At 37.1% G+C, this 20,859-nt stretch overlaps 1 protein-coding gene across 4 annotated transcripts in view; it reads right to left on the bottom strand.

Moving 5' to 3' along the window:
• Positions 1-20,526, bottom strand: part of LOC118193583 (zonadhesin-like) — an 82,253-nt gene extending 61,727 nt beyond the window's left edge. For 2 of the 4 annotated variants that reach the window (XM_035364693.2, XM_035364695.2), the window contains exon 1: positions 20,241-20,524. In XM_035364693.2, the coding sequence (XP_035220584.1) occupies positions 20,241-20,289 (49 nt within the window). In that variant the 5' untranslated portion in view covers positions 20,290-20,524. Of the gene's footprint in view, positions 1-20,240 lie in introns of all 4 variants that reach the window. The other 2 variants (XM_035364696.2, XM_035364694.2) reach the window with 2 other exon arrangements.
• Positions 20,527-20,859: the final 333 nt, after the last annotated feature.

The raw sequence follows: 20,859 nt of genomic DNA, 5'->3' as shown, positions 1-20,859 counted from the left end.
CTTATAAAAGGAGGAAAACATCTCAGTTTGTAGTAGTTGCTTTGCTGTTGTTTAGAAAACTGCTGTTGTTGATTATAGCGAATTCGCGGATTAGCGTTCTTTAGCTGTTTTGAATTACGTTCTATTGTACATTTAAGTAGTTAAAAGATAACTACTGTGAGATATTGTGATACTGCATGATAATTTGAGAAAATTTAAGCATTTCTGTTGTGATAATAATAAATTTTTGTTCATTTTTCATCGGACTTGTGCATTCATTTCATAACGAACCCGTACGCACGCAACAATTTTTGGTGTCAGGAGTGGGGTTTGAATGCCAATAACAAGAGGGATGGAAGAACAATTGAGACAGCTCATTACTGCTTTTGCTGCTTTCCAAGAAAAGATGGAAGCTGGCCAAACATCTTTTAAAGAAGAAATGGAATTGGGCCAGGAATCCCTCAAGGAAGAAATGAAAACGGCACAGGAACAAAAGAAGTTGGGCCAGGAATCCGTTAAAGGAGAAATGAAATTGGGCCAGGAATCCGTTAAGGAAGAGATGAAATCTCTTAAAAATGAGATGAAAGCAGGTCAGGACGAAATGAAAAGAGAAATTACCTGCGTAATAGAAAATAAATTTGAGGCTATGGAAGGCAGAATAGACGCGGTTGAAACTAAAGTTGGACAAATAGAAGAAAGAGTTTCTTCGGTAAAAGAACAAGTAGAAGAAAGAATTTCTTCTGTAAAAGAACATATAGAAGAGAGAGTTTCTGCCGTCGAACAACAAATTGATGATAGGGTTTCTGCTGCCGTCGCCTAAGAAGTTGACAGCCTAAAGAAGTGCATAGCGACGGTAGGAAACAATTCTGAAGGTTTCAAATTTTTATCGATGCCTGCTCGTTCCGTTCTGAAACTATCTACATATGATGGGAAAACCTCCTGGCAGGTGTATAGGACACAATTTTCTATCTTTGCGATGCGAATGGATGGGATTCCCAAGCTAAGGCCTTTTATCTCGCCGCTTCTCTGAGAGCAGACGCAGCGGATATCCTGCAGACGCTTCCCGAAAATCAAAGGCTAGATTTCGAAGCTCTATCCGGCGCTTTGGAGCTGCGCTTCGGCGAAAAATGTTTAAAAGACTACAGCAGGCTCCAATTAAAATCTCGTCAACAGAAGCTCACCGAAACGCTTCAGGAGCTCGCCACGGATGTTGAAAGGCTGTCACATCACGCCTTTTCGGAGTGCCCGACAGAAACAAGGGAAATCCTGTCCCTGCAATATTTCATCGATGGCATCCGGGACCCTGAAATACAGAAAGCACTGCGAATGGCGGATGTTAAAGATCTGAAAAGCGCTTTAGTGTATGCCATGAAATTTGAGGCAGCCCAGCAAGCCACCCGTCGAGACCGCCATCCAGTCAGAGCTGCTCAAGTCCAGGAGCCAGGGGATCAAGTCACTGCTCGTCTAGACAATTTAACTAGACAACTGAACGCCTTGAGACAGAATATTGGTGACAAGAAACCGACCGTAAAGTGCTGGAACTGCGGTGCTGAAGGACACATCCGACGAAACTGCAGAACACCCCAGGGCACGGATGCTAAGACCGCTCCTAACAAACAGCAGGGAAACTAATTAGTGGCCATCTCGCGGGGCGGAGGTTGCCAGATCATGAAAAGCCCCAGTTTAAAGCGCTTCAGATTTTTGCAGTGAGAGGCGGCAGTAATGGACTTTTCGTAATAGGACATATTAATGGAGTTCCCTGCAATATGACGATAGATACAGGAGCCAACGTTACCATCATCCGAAAAGATTTGGCTCAACAACTGGGAAGCAAACTTATCTGGACGCCGCCCTGCGTTACCCTACAGACTGTGTCCGGTGAGAAGATCAACATCGATGGAAAAGTAAATGCTAACATCACGTTTGGAAGTGCCGCTTACCATCACACGGCATATGTAGCACTGATTCTTGCATACTCGGATTGGACTTTCTAAGGAAATACAATTTTTCCTTGGACTTTAAAAATAACGAATTGCATTCTACATCTGAGGACATAGCGTTATTTGGAGTCAATGATGAAGTTAAATCTGTCCATAAAATCATAGCACAAAACAATATCACAATACCGGCAAGAACAGAAATTTTACTTCCTGGATCCATAGCCGAAAACAGAAATTTCCGCTATGGCATCATAGAATATCCCAATAACTGTAATAGCCCAAAAGGAGTACTAGTAGCCTCAACACTCGTCGACCTATCCAGAACGGTTATCCCGGTGAGAGTCGCCAATGTAACTGAGAAGGGGAGAATTATTAAGAAAGATGAAGTGGTTGCAGCATGTACTCCAGTAACCACCGTTGAAAGAAAGAGTAACATCCAAGAATCCGTGTCCTCAGAGAGAATTACATCGGAGTTATTGCAGAATGCGCAATTAAACGATAAAGAGAGGAATGCTGCCGATCGCGTCATTAAATATCTTCAAGTTGTTTTCTCCCGCTCGTCTTCTGACGTGGGTCGAACTAGTTTGACACAACATAGAATAGATACCGGCGATCATCCCCCGATCAAGCAACATCCAAGACGTCTACCGTTTGCTAAACAGGAAGAGGTGCGAACACTGTTAAAAGATATGAAAGAAAGCGATGTCATCGAGCCTTCAGTAAGTCCATGGGCATCTCCCATCGTCCTAGTCAAAAAGAAAGACGGCTCAACAAGATTTTGCGTCGACTATCGCCGGTTGAATGAGGTTACGAAGAAAGACAGTTACCCTCTTCCTAGAATTGACGACATTCTAGACACTCTTTCTGGCAGCAAGTGGTTCTCAACACTTGATTTAAAGAGTGGGTATTGGCAAGCCTGAAGACCGAGAAAAGACGGCATTTACTACGGGACAAGGGCTTTGGCAATTCAAGGTGATGCCGTTTGGACTGTGTAATGCGCCGGCAACATTCGAACGTCTTATGGAAACTGTTTTGAAAGGCCTTTCCTACGAAGCCTGCCTCATATACCTGGACGACATCATCATCGTCGGAAAGAGTTTTGAAGAACATTTAGAAAACCTTAGGAAGGTGCTTCAGAAACTGAAAGAAGCCAATCTGAAGCTGAGTCCCGCTAAATGCAAATTGTTCCGAAAGGAAGTGACTTACCTGGGACATGTCATCTCTGCAGAAGGTGTGCGCACGGATCCTGAAAAGGTATCAGCCGTTAAATCCTGGAAACGTCCCGAAAATGTCCATCAGCTGAGAAGCTTCCTAGGGCTTTGCACCTACTATAGGAAATTCGTGAAGGACTTTTCTTCCATCGCAAGACTCCTACACAAGCTGACAGAGAGCAACCAAAAGTTCTTGTGGACAAAAGAATGCGAGGATGCATTTAGCAACTTAAAGGAGGCTTTAACATCTGCTCCAATCCTGACGTATCCTCAGCTTGACCGACCATTTATTCTCGACACCGACGCGAGTAATGAAAGTGTTGGTGCTGTTTTGTCCCAAGAAATAGACGGCCAAGAACGTGTAGTGGCATACTGGAGCAAGTGCCTGTCTAAACCGGAGAGGAATTATTGTGTCACCAGGAAAGAGTTGCTCGCCATAGTCAAAGCTGTAGAACAGTTCCATCACTATCTATACGGCAGAAAATTCCTGCTCCGCACCGATCATGCATCATTGACCTGGCTTTTAAATTTCAAGAATCCTGAGGGTCAAATAGCCAGGTGGATACAGAGACTCCAAGAATATGACATCACTATCCGTCATCGTAAGGGATCATCACACGGAAACGCCGACGCCCTGTCTAGAAGACCTTGCCAAGAAAGCTGCCGATATTGTTCCAGGGTGGAAGCGAAATACGAGCTGCTGACTCCGGTCGCAAGACAAATTACAACATCAACATCGGCTGATCGAGAACCGTGGAGTGATGATGAAGTCAGGAAAGACCAGCTGGAAGACCGCGACATTAAACCCATAATTGATTTAATGGAGTCATCAAACAGAAAACCTACCTGGCAGGACATTTCTATCTGTAGTCCTACAACCAAACAATATTGGGCACTCTGGGATTCACTTCACATTCGAAACGGCGTCTTATACCGGAAACTCGAATCGGATGATGGGAAGACGTTCCGATGGCAACTTATACTTCCAAGATCCCGCATTCCTGATGTCCTTAAAGAGTTACATAGCACCCCTACTGGAGGTCACTTTGGAATAATGAAGACCTTGCAGAGAGTTCGTGAGCGCTTTTACTGGAATAATGCAAAGGATGACGTGCAAAAGTGGTGCCGATCTTGCGATGCCTGTGCAGGTCGGAAAGGACCGAGGAGACGCAGCCGAGGCAAGCTGCAACGTTACAACGTAGGTGCGCCTTTTGAACGTATCGCCTTTGACATCCTGGGACCTCTGCCACGAACTGCTGATGGCAACAAATACATACTCGTTGTCATTGATTACTTCACCAAGTGGCCTGAAGCTTATCCTATTCCTGATGAAGAGGCTGTCACAGTAACTGAGGTAATGATACAGCAGTGGATTTCCAGGTTCGGAGTGCCTCTTCAGTTACATTCCGATCAGGGAAGGAATTTTGCCTCGGCAGTAATCAAAGAACTATGCAAACTACTCGGCATTGACAAAACTCAAACGACGCCATTGCAACCCCAGTCGGACGGCATGGTAGAGAGGTTCAATCGAACCATCCTTAATAACCTCTCATTAGTGGTTTCCAGAAACCAACAGGACTGGGACAAGAAATTACCACTCTTTTTACTGGCTTACCGCAGTGCTGTCCACGAGACTACCGGCTATTCTCCATCACAGATGCTCTTCGGTCCTGACCTTCGTCTGCCTTGTGATCTATTGTTTGGCCGCCCTCCGGATGCTCCTTCATCGTCTGAGGAATATATTCAAGATCTCCAGGCCCGGTTTGAAGTGATGCACAACTTTGCACGAGAGCGAGTCAACCTGGCGACGAAGAAGATGAAGACCCGCTACGACACAAGAGCTACTGAACATTAGTTCCACGAAGGAGACAAGGTGTGGTTGTGGAATCCGACTCGACGGAAAGGACTTTGTCCGAAATTACAGTCACCTTGGGATGGCCCGTTTACAGTCCTAAAAAGGCTGAATGACGTCGTGGTTCGGATTCGTAAGTCTTCGAACTCTAAACCTAAAGTCGTTCATTACGACAGGTTAGCACATTACTATGGCCATAGTGCGTAATGTAAATAATTGTAAATAGTATCAGACCATGGTCCTTTTTGTTTATAAATGTGTATTTAGTATTTGATTTGCATTTAGTATTTGATTTGTATTTAGTATTTGTTTTGTATTTAGTATTTGATAGCATTTGATTTGTTTAAGTTAGTTATTGCATTTATTGTTTATATTGTTTGATATTGTAATGTAATGTTTATGCCTCAGTTGCATTTATGCCACAGTTGTAAGTTTAGCTTCCTGTCCAGGGATTGTACTGCCCGGGACGTGCAGTCCTTGGGAAGGGGGCAGTGATACGAATTTGGTATTTAAAAAGCTAATGTTAGTTCAATTATAAATTAAATGGTTTTATTTCTCGCGCAGTGCAGCGCGTGACGAATATTAAAAGAAAGCTAAGCCGGAAAAATTAAAAATACAAGAGCGCGTGCGTTAAATAAATAAATATCTCTTTTTGATTTCGAGAAAGTACTGGAAAATTCTAGCGCGTGATTTTAAAATCTTATAAAAGGAGGAAAACATCTCAGTTCGTAGTAGTTGCTTAGTTTGCTGTTGTTTAGAAAACTGCTGTTGTTGATTATAGCGAATTCGCGGATTAGCGTTCTTTAGCTGTTTTGAATTACGCTCTATTGTACATTTAAGTAGTTAAAAGATAACTACTGTGAGATATTGTGATACTGCATGATAATTTGAGAAAATGTAAGCATTTCTGTTGTGATAATAATAAATTTTTGTTCATTTTTCATCGGACTTGTGCATTCATTTCATAACGAACCCGTACGCACGCAACAATATTTTTATAGAAATTGAAGAAGTGTTCGACAATTAAATTTCACAATCGAAATGGCGATACGAAAAGGTAAATGAAATCTCTTTCGATTTTCAGATTCTAATTGGTGAACAGTTAATGTCATTAGATTTAAGTAATTTAAAGGCAACATCTTATAACTGAGCACTAAAATATCCGAATGGTATGAACGCTGAAGAAATTCAGCCAGAAATACCATGCTATTTCAATAATTCCGGACACAAAATCAGCTACAAGCTTAGAATTTAAGAAAAGAAATCACGATTATAATTTAGTTCAGTCCTATCCGAATTTGGAAGCAGCGTTAAGAATTTTTTTAACGTTGCCAGTTACTGTAGCTAGTGACGAAAGAAGCTTTAGCAAACTTAAAATAATAAAGAACGAGATGTTCATTAGGCCAAGGAAAACTTTCAAACATGGCCATTCCCTCTATAGAACATGAGTTAAATAATCAAATAGATTTTGAAAAAAATTATTGATGATTTTACTTCTTTAAAAGCAAGAAAAATTATATTATAAATATGCTTGAAAAGTTTATGCCATAAATTTTTGAGCAGATGTTTTATTTATACTTAATAATAATATTAAATAAATTTTTCAAAAAGCATATTTTTAATGTTTTCCATTTCAAAATTATTAATCATTATATATGTTTCACTTTGTGGAATATACTAAGTTATAATTAAATATTACTGTAATAGGTTTTGTATTTTCACTAGAAATAGTTACTTTTAATGAGCATAAAATATATATAAATATAATTAATTTGTTCTATATGTATGATTATATGTATATATGTGCAATAATCATATATATAATTTATATTAAAGACATAAAGTAAGAAATTTAGAACTAATGTTTCACAAAGAGGAAATTTTTTGAAATTCATAATTAATAAATTTCAAATAATCTAATAAATTCAACAAAGAATTTAATAAATGTAAAAACCAAAACTTTTAAACAATCAATATTGTATAATGTTATGTTTTACAAACATCATTTAGTATTATTTATTTATTCTCCCCCCACCCACACAAATAGGTAAATAAACAATCTTGCATTGTATACAGGGGCGCACATTTACCGCTTTGCCTCAGGTGAAAAAATATGTAGGCACGGCTTTGCAAGAGAGTATCTCAATTTCTCTGCTCACCATCTACGTACATAGGCAACATGTCTGCCAGTGATTGGTTGAATATTTCTGTTAAACCGCTGGTCTGTGGATAGCGGACAGTGGTCAGAAGATGCGATGTTTTACATAACTGACTGATGTATTAACAACATTGGGTAAAAAATTACGTCTTCGATCATTTATCATTCCTTTGATAGCAGCGTACTTCAGTATAATTTCTTCAACTATCAATTTGGCAATATTTGTGGACTCAGCAGTTGGTACTGCCTTTGTGACTGTAAGTCTGGTAAGGAAATCTGTGCAAACAATAATCCATTGATTCCCATTTCGGTTATCAGGAAAGCACCCAAGTAGATCAGTTCCAATTTTGGCAAACGGTATGTTAGAGGGTTTTATTAGATGAAGCTGTTCTGGTGGAAATTGTGGTGGCGATTTTCGTCTTTGGGTATTCTCGATAATGGGATACGTACCGTAGTGTGCTCCAGTATAGCCCTGACCAATAAATCCGCGTCAGTGTTTGCCACCGCTTTTGCAGACGATATGGATATTGTAAACTATTGACTTGTGTCAACGATATTGATTAGTATTGACTATTCGATTAGTATCAATAAATTTAAATTCATTTGAATGTGCACTACAACCCCGCAATATTTAGGTATCAATAAACAATGCTCGTTCAGTCCAGAAATATGTCACGGTTTATATATGCAACAATATGTTATATTGATTGTTGCAGTATAATTATGTGCTTCAAATAAAGGAACACCCCCGGTTGTCTATTGAAATTGTTATAGGCAAATAAACTACCTCTTCCGTTTGAAAAATTTTACCCAAAATCTAATCATGTCTTTCTATATATATGAATGGAAAGAGCTTAATTACTGAAAGCAAGAATTTTTGGAACTTGATATAAAAGTTACTGTGGACGAAGAAAACTGTCACGTATCTGCACACAGACAGTCCTCATTGTAAAAATCATCACCCGTAAGACACACACACACAGTCATCACTGTAAAGTGGTAGGTAAAAAAATATTCGCAAAATCTATTGTTTATTTGGTTAATAGATTATAACAAAGCTTATAAGACCTTTCTGCGTTAGAAGGAATGACTTCGTGAAGGGATTTCTGAGAGAAACAAGTTCTTATACATGTACCCGTGGGGAAACCACGAAAATCGCATTGAGACTGCCCCTTTGCCATAGTCGAATGACCAGTTTTGAATGGATTTCTAGTTCTCGAGGCCATAATTACTAGTAGTGAGTTAGCTATTCGGAGGCTGGTGGGATTTCATAAACATTAAAAATATATTTTTCACATCGACTTTCAATAGTTTTTAAAAAAATTAAATTTTACTTTTTAGACTTTTTAGTATTTTCTCAGCGGTGAAATGAATAGTCATCAAACTTCTAATTTTTATTTCTCAGCGGTTCTCTATTTTTTTAACCTCTTAGGAAGCTTTGAATTTTGTCGTAAAAGAAGTGAAAAAATGCCATACGTCAGCAAATTTATTTCCGAAAATTTTTGAATTTTAGATGTAAAGGTTTCGAAGCTTTTGTTTTTAATTTGATAAAACATAAGGAATATTTCAATAATCAGAAAATTTGCTTTATGGGAAACCCAAGAAAAGTTAAATTTTAATTTGCGGTATCTTCATAATCACAGTGTTGTTATTATTTTTATGAAATTCTCCAGTAATTTAAAGACATCTCATATTCTACCATTAAATCAGAGTCCAGCGAGATTTTTAACAGTGTTTAATTATATGCAGCCTAAAACTTCGATTTTTAATAGTGTTTAATTATATACAGCCTAAAACTTCCTGTTTTGCATTCAGGAAGAGCAGCGATAATCAGAACACATTCTTCAAGCTATAAAATTATCGCCAAATGCCTTATTGCAAACAAGTGTGTAACTAAAGAAGAAAGAAAAAAATCTAATGCGGGCACCACATGACTTTGTACGGCCTTAAATTGTTCACATTTTTTGCTGCACATCATTTAAACTTATTTCCTCCAATTAACCTATCCTCCAGGCAAGTTGAAAAAGACGTCTAAAATTGAAAATTTAATTTTGAAATTAAATATCCTGTTAGTGTTTTAACTTCTTATAATTTTATTTTTTCATAACGAGTACAAAATTTTCCCAAATATAAATATAGGAGCCTGGAGACTACATTAAAAGTTAAATTTCGTTTTTGCCGAAAATTAATTTTTTAAATTTTGGCATTACCAAAATATGAATATCATCATTTAAAACATTTCTGTAACTAGAAATATATGGCTATCACTAACGATTGCGAAAATAAAGGCCGGGTAAGGCTGTTTATACGTTTGCTACTGCTGATTGCAGTAAAAAAGGGAGGTGCACAGGTAGATGTAATAGCAGACACATATACACAATTCAACGTTCAAAACGTTGTTTTTCAGTTGTGATACATACGTACAGACATCACGAAAAATTTACTTTCGAATCCATTTGTCACAGAGTGACATCAAAATTGACACTTGATTATTTGAATAATTTAAGAAAATAAGTGAAAAGTTTCCTACACATAAACACGGAGGATTTGGAGATAACAAAACAAAATAGGAAAGCTTATCAGGTTCAATGTTCCTTCTAACCTTCTTCGCGAACATGCAAGGACCTGACTCGGAACAGAGAGCTTACTAAAGCTATGTTCACTAATTGTGGGAAGTAGACAAGATACACAAGAAGGGTACACAAAACCCTTTATTTTCTCTATTTACAATAACTTCCGTACTTCGGAATACACCGACCCGCTACTTGGGGTCTAACGTAAGAATATAAAAATAGAACTAAACTCTAATTTAACTTTAAAATAATAAACGTGGAAGATTGGCCTTATATTAACAGGAAGCGTATGTAGTACAGAGAACTGTGAACACTACAATACGTTTAAATTTATCAAGAGGATTAAAACCTCCGGCCTGGAAGGCAACCAGCAACTGCGTAACTTCTAAGGTAAGCGGCCAGCTTCGACTCACTGCTTCCTCTCTCTCACTTGGCAAAAAGCCACAACTTAAATACTTGGCGTTCGCCAGACAAACTTTGCATAAAAACCTTAACGCTTATAATTCTGGCCGGAAGTAGAAAATAAGAAGTGATAGTAAAGATTTAAAATAAAATAAACGTTAGTAAAACTTAAGATCCTTACATACTTCCCGCCAGAGTTAATTAGTTTGAAACTGAGGTCTAAAACGACCTTGTTGAAAACTTTTAGCTCTAGAATCTAACGCGAGGCCAATCTTTTACAAATATTTTTCGCTAGAAACTAGAAATTTAAAAGAAAGAAATTTGTTTTTACAATAGCAGCTCCCAGGATACACAATTTTTTTCATCTGTACTGCATCCAAGCAGGAGCTCTTATTCAAATCTGGTTCCTTCCAGAGATCTGGGAGGAAAACTAGTTTAATGAAATGTTACACAATGAAATGGCAAGTAATATGTATAATTATATTTCTCTTAACATTCTTATTTCATTCATGACTATTTTAATTATCTCTCCCTGTGCTCTCTGACATGTGTTGTAAAAGAACACCAAACACGAATGTGTTTCTGTCTACGTGTTCCACACTTCGTCCTACAATCAAAACACTAACGTGTTAAAATTCAACATACCAAGACCTCGTAATACACCCTAACTTCAACTCTAAACCCTGAGGTACTATTCTGAAAGTGGCTAACTCTGAAGTGTAGCGTCAGAGAGCCTAACTACATTCATTCAAACTTTAACACATATTCACCATGATTTGGTCTTTTTACAGTCACACAAATAAAAAAAAAAATTTAACATTACTTTCACTTTTACCATATCACGGTATTTCTTAACATTTAAAATAACAGTTCACATTGTATATAAGAACATATCAACATGCCGTTAATTTTACACATTTGAAAACATACATTAGTAGTACATTGTTAACTTCTATTCTTTTCAAAGCAAGTGCCAATTCTTTCTACATTGAAATACTACATTTCAAAAAGTCTTTCAGACTAAAACTTCTTTCTTGCTAGAATGTTTTAAATAAAATTTATACAATAACTTTATACAATATTTAAGTCGTTACACAACGCTATTATACATCAACTTTAGTTTTACGCGCGAGTAATTGAAAATCATAATACCAAAATTGGTAACAACTCATTTCTCGCCCTTTTGGCGATAAAGGTAGACCTCGCATGAGGTAAAACTTCTTGAAATCTGCCACTTGCAGTAAGAATGAAAGATTAACTTAAGTTTGGAAAGTAACATAAAATTTTACTTATCTTTGTGATATTCGGACATCCTTTTCTGGGCCCAGTCCTTAAAGGTATTGCAGATAGATGTTTGATTTATCCTCCTTCTTGTACGGGCTCGCCCTTCAGTGCCCTCCTCTGGAAGCTTCCTTTTTTCACCAGTTCGGTCACCCTTGAATACCTTCTTCTTCTCCTCTGCTTGTGGTCTTGGCCGTTTGATGGCAGCTGGTCTTGGCGGAACCGGGAAACTTCTGTCGTGTTCCTGCTTGGACCTCGTTGCTGGCCGTTCAAATTTTCCTTGTAACTTTTCCTCCGCCGCTGATGGCCCTTCCGCAGTTCGGCGACATTTGCTGCGGAGAGTCCTGTCGGATGAGTAGATCTTCCGTTTTAGAGCCGGGTTATAGTTGCCGTCATTTCTTCTGGTTCTCTTTGCATACGTCGTCCTTCTCCCTTCCTCATTCTGGGGCTGTTCGTGAACTCTCTTTTCTGGACGGTGGAACGGCTTCTTTTTCTTGCTACCTTCAATTTTTCCGCGGGGAAATTTTCTTTTCACTTGCTCCTGCCTCTTAATGGCTTGCCCTTGTACTTGTCGTTTTTCCACCTCTGGAGCTTGTGCCTGCGGTGTCTGCCGTGCCGGATCGTGGAAAAGATCTGAAAATATTTGCATTTTATTACGATCAAAGTAGGGTTTGATTTGAGCAATGTTTGCGGAGCAGGTTTCACCATTTCTGGCTTTTAACACTACTACAGCGTGAGTTATTTTTTCTATAACATATGGTCCTTCAAATCGTGGAAAAAATTTAGCAGTCTTATCTTCTGGTGCTGAAGAAAGTGAATGCTTAATTTTTAAAACTTCATCCCCTACTTTATAAGTTACTCCCCGTCGTTTCAAATCATAATAGAGCTTCTGTTTTCTTTGTGCTACTTCCGTATTCTTTTTTGCTTCGTTAATTAGTTTTTCTATATCACCCATTTTAAATTCTGGGGCTCTTTGTTGCACATAAAATAATTTATCTAACGGCGTTATAATCTTTCTGCCTAAAAATAACTCAGCAGGAGTTTTGCCCGTTGTATCATGTTTTGCGGTCCTAAAGGCGAAAGCAAATTCATTGACATAGTTATCCCAGCTTTTATGAAAATTTTTAACATAACTACGGATAATTTTCAGTATATTTCTATTGACCCGTTCCGCTATATTTGATTGCGGCCGATACGGGACCATTTTTAAATGACGTATGCCCAGTTTTTGGCACATGTCTTCAAATATATTACTTACAAATTGAGGATCATTATCCGATATAACTTTTAGAGGCGCCCCGTATTTTAAAATATATTTATTTAAAATAGAATCAGTAACTAATTTCGCGGAGGCTCGTTTTAAGGGAACAATTTCGGTCCATTTACTAAAATGATCAACCATAACAAGGAGATAGCGACTTTTATTTAACTGACTTTTTGGGAAAGGGCCCAATAAATCGATGCCAATTATTTCATTTGGAAATTCGGCTTTAATACTATTTAGAAAGCCGGCCGGGCGGAAATTAATATAATTAACTGCTTGACATGTTGAGCAGGACTGGACATACGCCCTTGTTAACTTTTGCAGCTCAGGAGAATAAACTGCTTCGCGTACGCGTTGGATGGTTTTTCGAATACCAGCATGAGAAGCTAATGGACACTCGTGTAACTCCTGCAGTATATTTAATCTAAGACTAGCTGGGATAACAGGTCTAAATTCGTTGTTGGAATTCGTAGTTTTTGTATAAAAATAATAGACCATCTATTAGTTCGTAATGGGCCGCCCTATTTCTTATCGCCACAATATCTTGGTGGCTAAAATTTTCAGGATCCTTTAAATACTCATAAATGCTTCCAAACTCAGGATCCTTACCCATTTCGGTTATTACAGTTTCTCGGGAATTTATTGTACATGCTGTGAGCATTGCCACATTTACGGTATTACCTTGTTCATCTATTTTAATTCTTGATAGGGCATCTGCTACGATATTTTCCTTTCCGGGGGTATGCTTGATTACCAGATTATATTCTTGCAGCTTGAGTGCCCATCTTATTAACCTTGGGGATAAATTTTTCCCTGAGTACAATCTAGTTACCGCCGCATGATAAGAGTACACTGTTATCGGCGCCTTTCCAAAATAGACTCGGAACTTTTGCACTGCTAACAGAACTGCAAGTGCCTCTCTCTCGGTCGCGGAATAGTTTCTTTGTGTTTGATTTAAAGTTCGGCTAAAAAATGCCACGGGCTGCTGATTTTGCGAAAGTACCGCTCCTACCGCATAATCCGAAGCATCCGCTGAAATTTCTAAATTCTCATCCTTTTCAGGAAATTTCAACACAGGGGCTTGCGTTAATGCTTGTTTTCATTTTTCGAAAACACTATTGGCTTCGGCCGTCCACGAGAATCTTGCCTTTTTCCTTTTTAATTTTAACAATGGCTCAGCGATAGCTGCAAAATTTTTTATAAAGGACCTATAATATGAACAAAGTCCTAGAAAAGAAGAGAGCTTCTTTGCCGTGTTTGGAGTCGGATACTTTTGTACAGCGATTATTTTTGATTCGTCTGTCTCTATTCCTTTCTGAGATATCTTGTAACCTAAATATTTTAATTCAGGGGCTGCAAATTTTCACTTTTCGACATTAACTTTTAGACCGGCCTCATTGAATAAAGAAAACACCTGTCTTAAATCCTGTACCTCTTGGTCGAGGTTATCACTAGTAATAATGATATCGTCTAAATAGATAAATGTGGACTTTCAAAGAACAGGTCTTAACACAATGTCCATGCATCGCTGAAATGTTGCCGGGGCCCCTGAAAGGCCAAACGGAATACGCAAAAATGCATAAGTGCCAGACTTGGTTATAAAAGCAGTCTTAGGCACGTACTCAGGCCTAACCCCTATTTGAAAATAACCAGTCGTTAAGTCTAAAGTCGTCATGTATTTGGTGGATTTTATGTTCCTTAGAATTTCTTCAATGATCGGTAACGGATATACCGGATATTTAGTTATGGAGTTTAATTTACGGTAATCAATAGCGAATCTCCACCTTTTTGGATGCGTCAAAGGATAGTCATTATTTTTCTTACATAAAACCACCGGGCTAGCATAACTACTTGAGATGGGCGTTATGATCTTTTTACGTAGCATATCGGTGATATGCCATTCTATAATTTTTCCTTATTCTTATCATACCGGTATGGTTTTTGGCGAACTGGCATTGCATCTCCGGTGTCAATACTATGGGTTAGTAACCTGAGTAAATCCTCGAATATCACTAAATAACGAAGCAAATTCACTTACCACTTGTCGGATTCTTCCTTGCTCGTCATTAGGGAGGTGGTCAAGTTTTAACATCGGCGGTTCAGCCTTTTCTGCACGAACTGGTTTCATTGTCAGCTTAAGGGACGCTTCATTAAAATCCAGTGTTGCTTGTGCGTCTGAAAGAAAATCTATTCCTAAGATTATATGTGCTTGCAGATTCTTTACTATAAAAAACATCACCTTTACTTTTTCGTCTTTGATACGGATATACAGAAGTACTTTACCTATGCACTTACATCTTTCTCCTTGCGCAGCTAACACTGTCGTATTATCCGAATTATATATGCGATATTTACGAAAATACTTCCTAAAAAAATCTTCTGCCACTCAGGAACACTGCGCGCCTGTATCCAGGAGTGCGGTGGCTGGGATATTATTCACCAACACTTCAATCTTCGGAAGAGTCAGATTTTTTACCATTACTGTATTTAACATGTAGGAAGAGGGGTTTTCGTGACCTTCGGATTTCCGCACCCTCTCGTCAGCAGAAATCCGTTTTAGTTTAAATTATTTTTTGTTTCCATGCTTTCCTTCTTTTTCCACTGGCCTTGAGACTTTTTTCCTGGGTTGCTATTGAACTGTCGACGTTCTCCGGCTGTTTTTGAATGCTCGGGTTTCCTTGCCCACTGATTCGCTTTGCTTCCGTAGCCGTGTGCTTGAGTTTGCTGTAGTCTTGGCGCACCAAATTGGTTTCGCTGTTGATATTGGCGTCTTCTTTCGACGTCCGCCGTTCTTCTACTTTCAAACTGGATTGCTAGCTCAAATAACTTTTCCAGTGTAGTCGGATTTCTTAATTCAATAAAGTCTTGCACTTGGGGCAGTAACCTCGGCAAAATCACTTGAATTATTTCAGGATCCGGACGGTTTCCATACAAGAGTTTGAAGACGTGAATTTTTCTTAAAATAAAGCTTGAGAGGTTTTCGATTCTTTGTTGATATATACTAAAAAGTTCCGTTTCTAATTTCGCACGATCCCTTACAACAGGGAAGGCTTTTAGTAGGGCAGTCTTGAAATTCTCGTAAGTATAGGTGGGACTTCCTGCTTGACCCAAGAGACTTCTGCCTATACATTTGAACCAGTTAAGCGCTTGGCCCCTCAAAGCGCTGGTAGCTAAGGTAACTTTTTGAAACTCGTGCACGGGGTAGAGCATGAAGTGGTGGTCATCCAATTTTTCCAAAAAACTGGTTACCGGTGAGTTTCCATTAAATGTTGCTTCTGGTTTCATCGAAGCGCGCATGGTCTGGACGATGTAACCAAATCCTTCCAGGGCGGCAGCTGGCATTTCTGGATTCTGAGCCGTTTCTGCAGGCAGCACAGGTTCTTCTTGAAACTCGGCCATGGTTATTCTTCTTCGTTGGGCGCCACTATCAGGTTCAATGTTCCTTCTAACCTTCTTCGGGAACATGCAAGGACCTGACTCGGAACAGAGAGCTTACTAAAGCTATGTTCACTAATTGTGGGAAGTAGACAGGATACACAAGAAGGGTATACAAAACCCTTTATTTTCTCTATTTACAATAACTTCCGTACTTCGGAATACACCGACCCGCTACTTGGGGTCTAACGTAATAATATAAAAATAGAACTAAACTCTAATTTAACTTTAAAATAATAAACGTGGAAGATTGGCCTTATATTAACAGGAAGCGTATGTAGTACAGAGAACTGTGAACACTACAATACGTTTAAATTTATCAAGAGGATTAAAACCTCCGGCCTGGAAGGCAACCAGCAACTGCGTAACTTCTAAGGTAAGCGGCCTGCTTCGACTCACTGCTTCCTCTCTCTCACTTGGCAAAAAGCCACAACTTAAATACTTGGCGTTCGCCAGACAAACTTTGCATAAAAACCTTAACGCTTATAATTCTGGCCGGAAGTAGAAAATAAGAAGTGATAGTAAAGATTTAAAATAAAATAAACGTTAGTAAAACTTAAGATCCTTACAAGCTCATTTACGAAAACAGCTAATAAATTGGAAAAGCTGATTCGATCAGATTTTACGGATTTCGATAATTTAGAAATTTTTTTACATTAAATTTACGAAAAGTATAAAACTCTACGAAATACTGATGACTCTGTTTTGGAACTTCTGCAGAAAATCGACTGCACTCAAAAAGAATACAAAGGAGAGCTTAGTGCAGCTGAAGAATATTACGATAAATTATTTACGTTAGTCACAGAGAAAAGAAAAAAAAAAATCTGTGTTCACAGCCTTCTACGGGTGCAACGAATGGCGATACACTTACTTACCCGTCTGACGATACTCAGATCCCTAGCCTTTGAATCCTGAAAAATGTTTGCATGAAATTACACTGTCGGCTGTGCCTGTCATTGACAGTGTGGATAAAGGAAAACTAAGAGCGAAATTATCTCCAGAGAATGAGAAAATTGTTAAGAGAGAGATTTAACTCTCAGTATCTAGGGAAATTAAGGCAGCAGCAGTGTGTCCAAAATTAGAAAAATAATCTTCTCTCCTTAGGAGAAATTTTCCTAATTCGAAAGCTACTGGCGTTTTTCAGTATCGACTCAGGTTTATAAATTTAGATCTCAAGCAACAATACTTTTTATAGGTATATAAAATAAAATGAAACATTTCAAATAATGTAAAAATTGTTGAAAAGACTGTTTATGAAATGCTTAATAGAGGAGTTTCTAAATATTTTAGAGGCATAATAAGTAAATATGAGGTAATATTAGAAAGTGATTCTTATTCCACGTAATAATCAATATTTGCATATTATTATTGTATACACATATACAAAATATATAAATAAGTAAATAAAATATAAAATGAATTTAGGATTTCATAACAATGAAATTTAATATCTTTAATTATAAACTTCACTAGTAGAATTTTGCTCGTATACATGTTTAAATCGATGCTTTTCAAACCCTACTAGACTGACAAGCGAGGTATCGTTCCACTCTGAATTTAAATGACAAAGTCTTAAGAAGGTTGAAATAAGCTGTTTATTTACTCTTTATATTTAACAGAAGGCGCTATTTGTGCTACAAGACGAAAGTCCGCCACTTGCTGATATATAAAGTAGCATAAACTGATATTAAAAAATTTTAGGAACGTACTCCGAAACTACGCAAAAAATCTCAAGCTGGTTCAAGTAATTAACTACGCACTTTGAAGTCGGCTAGCAAAATGGCTAAAGCCGAAATAAACTTCGTCAGAACTTGCGATAGGACATGAAGAGCAAGCCAGAAGTTCTCACTCTAAAACATTCAAATCCTCGGCATAAAAAGTATAGTAGTTTCAAATCATAATAATTGGTTAATTAACATAAAATCCTACACACTTTAAAACATTTTTAGGAATAAACGTATCTATTATATATTTTTTGAAGAATAAATGCAAACGATTTGAAGTGCTCTTATTTAGATAGAAAAAGCTAGTTAAAAATGCATTTATTTTTCGGTCAGTCACCGATTATGAAAGAGTCTGAAAGAACGTTATTTGTAATAACTACTGTTTGATATTTTAGTGGTAAAAAGATAATTTTTGTTAGTATAATACATAAGATATTCGGCTTGGTCTGCCGCTTCATAATTACTTAGGGAAAGAAGAGTTATTGGAGCGTAACGTGTTACTTAACTCGAAACGACCACGAATGATTAAGTAGAGCTAAAAACCTGGGCTTACTGAATGGGAATAAAATCTATCACTATTACACTGGCAAGTTCAAAATCATTTCTGTATTACTGGGAAAGTTGTTCAGGCGCTATAAAAATACTCAGAGACTAGAAAAGGAAAACATTTCTCAAACGCTATAAAATGTAAGAAATAACATCTAAAACTATTACAGTTTTCATACATTCATTGCGCTACATTTGTTTTATTGTGTTTTTTATTTTTATTTGCAAATATCAGTTACTAAATATTACTGAAAGGTATATTTCTTTCATGTAGCTATCGATCATCTTTTTTAAAACCTTCTTGTTTTGAAGAAAATTATTCAAACTCCTCTCAGCAGAATAAAATACTTCATTCAAAAAGTTCAGAAAATGAATTCACAAAAGTATTCGGACACTTTGAATAAACAGTTCATATTTAATAAAAGCATGAAAATAAGGAGACATTCAATATTTAGTTGGATATCCTTTACTTAAAGTAACACTTTTTATGTGCTTTGGTATCAATCCAACTAATGTTTTCCTGTAACAATGCTCCATTTCCCCCCTATTCCTCCCCAAGAATTATTTTAGTACTTTCTAAGGCATATCGTGTTTCATTATTCTTTTCTCCAACTCACTTTTCATGTTCGATAGGATTTAAGTACGAAGAATATGGAGGAGTTTTAATAATTTCTGAAGAGTTATTTAATAGCTATAAGCGAACATTTAGGGCTGTATGTTTAGGATCGTTATTATCACAGAACATGAATGTATTTTGCATTCCAAGTTTTGTTGCAGATACTTTGAGGTTTTCTTAAGAATATTTATTTATATTTATGTTCATCCATATTACTTTCTACAGAAAAAGACTTTCCATCTCAGAGGGCGTTATCCTCAAATCGTTATGCGGCCAACCCCCGTTAGGCAATCAGTACTTGGAACTCAATTTTTCATTTGGCTTTTACCCATTCAGCTTTCCCATCGCATCCAAATATATTATTATTTTAATATGATAAACTGTATTTACTGTGGATTCTGCAACCGTCAGGGATATTTTCCTTGTTTTCTTGCTGATGAAGAATTTCCTTCTTGTTAATCGCCTACTTTATCCATATGCCTTAATGACACATGGAATGTGGACGACTTCAGTGTATTTACAATAGTTCCCCGCAGTTTCCATTGTTTTATAAAATTAGGTTTGGGGAATATTTCGAGTACTTTTATCATCTTTATAATGATGAATAATTAAACTTTTAAGACAATTTATCTGTAATTTATAGCGTCTTGCCACAATCCTTTTAGGTGTGGAACATTTAATGTATTTTGCTAAACAAATAATAATTTCTATATGCAGACGATAATTATTGTGGTGTGTTTTCATTTAAAATAAAAAACATATGGCAAGAAACATCTTATGCCTAAACATTTCAACAAATATTTCGAATGTCCGAATTATTATGTAAGTTACTGACTAACACTATTTGAATAAATTATTTTACTAGAAAGAATATTATTTTGATGACATTTATTTTGCAAAAAAGCAAGGCTTGCAATAGAGAAAAAATAATGTGTTAGAAAACTATTTGAAGGCTTGTATTCATTACTTGGTACAAGATTTATGCAAATAAATTTCAACAATACAAGTTTCAGAAAACACATGTATTTCAGAAAACACCGTAGAACTTATGCATCGCAAATAATTGGACATTACAATTTTGACTTAAAATTTATCAAATGAAATCTGATTTGAGGCATAAAATAGAATTTAGAAAAAAAAATATATTAAAATTATTTTAAAATGCATCCCCGAAATTTAGGTATTTTTTCAGATATCAGCCAAAGATATTTAATTTTCTTGTATAAAATAAGTTTAAAATAAAAAAAAAAATCACTTACCAAACGAAAGCAATGCGAAGACAGCAGGTATGTAGAATATTACAGCCATATTTCTGCTGAAGAAAACGTATGTTAGTATGACTATAAAATAAATTCAGTTTGAAAATTAGAGAAAGAAGGTTTAGAAGATGTTAGAAGTGCTCATGAAGGCTGGAATACTGCGCTTCCCTGTTCACAAACATGGAACTAACACAATCGCGCAAGAAGTTATATTCGCGGACAATAGAAATCTGGCAACAGCAAATATTCAGACGAATGAATCCTGGGAATCTGCAAGTTTGTGTCGCTCGTTAAGGCTATTTATGCTGATGCTGCAGAATGACTTTTTATGCGGTTAAAATTGCGGCTTGCTGAAATATTTATCTTTCATTTAAGAGTCGGAAATGTGAAATCCAACGCAATCACTTAGTGCAACTTTTCAGGAAAGAAATGCATATCAGTAATATCAGCAACTGATATATTTTGAAATATATAGAATAGCCTTGAAGGCGATGACTCCTTTTTTCTGTATTTATCCTTACGCATACATTAGTATGTGTAATATTTGTAATCCTCACAGAAATTCTGCCTTGAATTTTTTATATATCTTTACGATTCAGAACGCAAGGATATATAGAAA

The sequence above is a fragment of the Stegodyphus dumicola genome, chromosome 10 (assembly GCF_044657685.1).
Source record: "Stegodyphus dumicola isolate Sdum_Otavi_A_Nest chromosome 10, ASM4465768v1".
Classification (NCBI taxonomy): domain Eukaryota; kingdom Metazoa; phylum Arthropoda; class Arachnida; order Araneae; family Eresidae; genus Stegodyphus; species Stegodyphus dumicola.
This window is presented reverse-complemented; position numbering and strand designations above follow the sequence as displayed.